Source organism: Monoraphidium neglectum (assembly GCF_000611645.1).
Source record: "Monoraphidium neglectum strain SAG 48.87 unplaced genomic scaffold scaffold04962, whole genome shotgun sequence".
In the NCBI taxonomy this organism is placed as follows: domain Eukaryota; kingdom Viridiplantae; phylum Chlorophyta; class Chlorophyceae; order Sphaeropleales; family Selenastraceae; genus Monoraphidium; species Monoraphidium neglectum.
Genome location: NW_014008668.1, coordinates 1 through 3,734, shown reverse-complemented (window position 1 = coordinate 3,734; position 3,734 = coordinate 1). Strand labels below are relative to the sequence as shown.

Below are 3,734 nucleotides of genomic sequence, written 5' to 3'. Positions count from 1 at the left end.
CCCCACCCCAAATCAATTCAACCCAGCACAATCCAACCGAACCAAATCAAAGCCAGCGTCACCCTGACTGTTACGACAACACGCACCCGAACAACCATTCAAACCGCAGACTGTGGCGAACTTCTATCTGGCGTTTGAACAGGACCTCGCCCTGCTGCCCGTCCTCAACAAAACAGACCTGCCCGCCGCAGACCCCGCCGCGATTGCCGCCCAGATGGCGACCGCCTTCGACATCGACCCGTCCCACGCGGTGGCAGTTTCCGCCAAGACGGGGGCGGGGCTGGATAAGCTGCTGCCCGCGATCATCGAGTGCGTGGCGGGAGCAGCCGGGCAGGCGCCTGTCTGCGCCTGCCAGTCTCTGCTTTGACCGAATGGGGGGTCGCCCCACAGCGGAGCTGCTTGCTGCCTTTTGACTGGACCCCGCCCCACAAGCCTGGTCGCCTGCTGTGAACCCCGCCGCCTGCGGAGCAGCAGCGCGGCGGGCCCCGGGCCCCCGACCGCACGTGGGTGTCTAGCACCCATCACGCGCCGCCACTGCTGACGCGCGTGCTGTACGGTGTGACCCCGCCTGCCGCGCCTCACAGGAGGATCCCTCCGCCCCAGGGGTCCGCGGCGCGCCCCTTCAGGGCGCTGCTGTTTGACGCCTTCCACAACGAGTACAGGCGAGGGTTGAGGGGTTTGGGGGTTCAGGTTTCATGTTTCAGGTTCCACATTTGTGTCTCATCCGGACATGCTCGCGCTGCATTGCGTCAAAAGAGGCTGTTATTGCGGCATCTCCGTCATAGGATTGCAATTTGATTTCATTCGCGCCTGCGCCGTGCTGCGCGGCCTTCGATGCAATAATCTATGTGTGCTGAATCAGTTGGTGAGTCATGAGGCGGCGGTGACGTCATTTCAAATTCAAATCATCACACCGCTGGCTGGGTCGCTCCCAGGGGGGTCGTGTGCCTGGTGGCGGTGGTGGACGGCGCGCTGTCAGCCGGCGACCGGCTGGTGTCGGCGGCGACGGGGCAGGAGTACGACGCGAACGAGGTGATCTGGCTTGATCTCGCGTGATCTGATGCGATCTGCCGCGCAGCACGATCTGGCATTGCTGGCAGGCCGTCGCCGCGGGGACGGCTCTGAAATGCATGCTGCAAATCTGTTAGCGCAAGGCGAGGGCCCTTCTTGCAAGTTTATGTGGCTTCCAGGGCCCTCCCCACCCATTTATAGCACCTGCCGTCCGGGTCGCCCACCGGAGTTTGTGCAGGTTGGCGTGCTCGCGCCGGAGCCGCACCCGACAGGCGCCCTGCTGACCGGGCAGGTGGGCGCTCCCTCCCCATTCTTATCGGTCGCCTGTTGTTGTTGCTAACCCGTGAGCCGCGTCGCCTTCAGGCAGGAAAGCAAGCAAGCGGCGCATGTCGTATTAATTTCCCTTCAGAAGCTCACGCCGCATTTCAACACAATCTACGCTAAACTAACCCACTCTAGCATAATCTCTCGTCGCTCCCCACCACCCCCTGTGTCAGGTGGGTTACGTCATCACCGGCATGAAGGAAGTCAAGGTGGGTCACCGGGTGACGGCGGGGCCGCGGGGCGCCGCGGGGTGTCGCGCGGGCGTGCAGGGCGTCGCGGCGGGCCGCCTGTCTTGGGGCCGCCCGTTCCCGTCCTTTTGGGTTTAGGGCAGACCATACTTCCGGGGTTGCACAACATACGGCAATCATACGGCAGTGACCACCAATCCACGCTCGTCGTGCACGGCTCCCTCTACCCGTTCCGCTTCCTACTCTATCGCCCCCCGCCCCCGGCCACGTCCCGGCTGCCGCCTGTCTCACCCAGGCGGCCCGCGTGGGGGACACCTGGCACGCGCGGGGGCGTCCCGCGGAGCCGCTCCCTGGCTTCAAGCCAGTGCGGCCCATGGTGTTTGCAGGTGGGTGGGCGCGGCGGCCGGCATCGCGGCGCCGTATCCTTGGCGTGCGACAGGCGCTTAAGGCTGGGGCACCCGCGTCTGTCGCGTCTGCGCGTCGCCTTGTTGAGCCGCAGGGCTCACAGCAGGGGCAGCTTGGTGCGGGACGGCCTGATGCGGTGTTGCCACAAAGCCTGCTCGCGCTCGGCGCGACAATCCCGTCCCTCCAGTGAACGGAGGGACGGGGACTCGCTGACTCCTGATGTGCAGAACACGCCACAAAACACGTGTTTACAATGATCCAACACCTGCACATACATATGATAGCACTGACACACACACACACACACACACACACACGCGCGCGCGCACGCACACGCACACACGCACGCACCCACACACGCACACACGCACGCACGTGTCCACGCACCTGCGTCCACGCCTTTTCTTGCCCAACCGAACACGCGACCTCTTTCCCTACCCACCACCCTCTCCCCCCACCCTTGCCCCCCGTAACCCTCAAAGGCCTGTACCCGGCGTCATCGGATGACTACGAGGACCTGGCTGACGCCATAGAGCGACTCACACTCAACGACGCCAGCGTGACAGTCAAGAAGGAGAACAGCGACGCGCTCGGGGCGGGGTTCAGGTGCGCTGTCGGACGGGTCCAAAACGATCACAGTGGGGTCTGTGGGGGGGGGAGGGCGCCGACGGTGACAGAAGAGGCATGGGGGGGGGGGGCGAAGCCCCTTTGCCCCCACCTGCTCGCATCTCTGCCGTGAAACACCCACGAGCCCCACCCCGCCCCTTCAAAACAACCACGCCGGCATCCCTTTTGCTTTCAACCACCAGGTGCGGCTTCCTGGGCCCGCTGCACTGCGAGGTCTTCCTGCAGCGCTTGGACCAGGAGCACGGCGCAGCGGTCGTCAGCACGCCGCCCACCGTGCCCTACGAGCTGGAGGTGGCGGGGCAGGAGGGGCGGCTGCGGCTGGAGTCGCCGGCGGCCTACCCCAAGAGTGGCAAGGCGCGCTGCAGCTCAGCATTTCGGATTCGTAGGCTAGCTGCACGCTGACCACACTATGTTGTCTAAACCACGCTTTGCCGCAAAGGGATGCGGTCATAAGTGGGGTTTGGGTTTGGTTGTGTGGCAGGCTTGCGTGTATCGAGTGGTGGCGCGCGGCGCGGCAGGTGAGTGTGGCTGGTGCACGGGTGAGGTGGGCGGACATCGGCTGAGCTACGCAGCTGCCCCCTGCAGGCGACCCCTCGACTCAACACGATCTGGAGCGGTCACCGCCGTTTGGGGCCCCCACACCACACCCGCCTTACTGGGTCTTCCTGTACTCCCCCTCCTTCTCCACAGCTGATAGCACGAGCCGGTTTTCTTCGCCCCACCACCAGAAAGCGCGCCCACCTTTGCTCCTGACGGCCTTCACATTGACACATCATTCTCTGTTCTCGACAACCCTTGGATCAAGAACGTCTCGCAAAGGGGCCAGGAACCCACCCTCAACCCAAAGGGAACCACCCTAAATCCGCCACCCATCCATTATCATGCGGTACGCCAGGTCATGGCGGTACACGAGCCGACTGTGCTGGCCACCATAATCGTCCCCAGCGACCTCTGCGGCCCCGTCATGAGCCTCTGCCTGGCGCGGCGCGGGGAGCAGCTAGAGCACTCCTTCCTCACGGGCGCCCGGGGCGGCAGCAGCAGCAGCAGCAGTAGCAGCAGCAGCAGTAGCAATGGCGGCGGCGGCGGCGGCGGCGGCGGAGGTGGAGGAGGAGGAGGGGCGGCCGGGCTGGAGGCGGACGGGGCAGGCGGGGCGGCGGCGGGGAGCGGGGACCGCATGCT

At 65.0% G+C, this 3,734-nt stretch overlaps 1 protein-coding gene across 1 annotated transcript; it reads left to right on the top strand.

Moving 5' to 3' along the window:
• Positions 1-214: 214 nt before the first annotated feature.
• MNEG_15023 (hypothetical protein) lies at positions 215-2,957 on the top strand (the record flags this gene model as incomplete). The annotated part of the gene is made up of 8 exons (XM_014036506.1): positions 215-309; positions 585-656; positions 936-1,032; positions 1,250-1,303; positions 1,509-1,544; positions 1,819-1,909; positions 2,411-2,534; positions 2,738-2,957. 8 exons carry the CDS (start codon positions 215-217, stop codon positions 2,955-2,957), a joined length of 789 nt encoding a protein of 262 aa, XP_013891960.1.
• Positions 2,958-3,734: the final 777 nt, after the last annotated feature.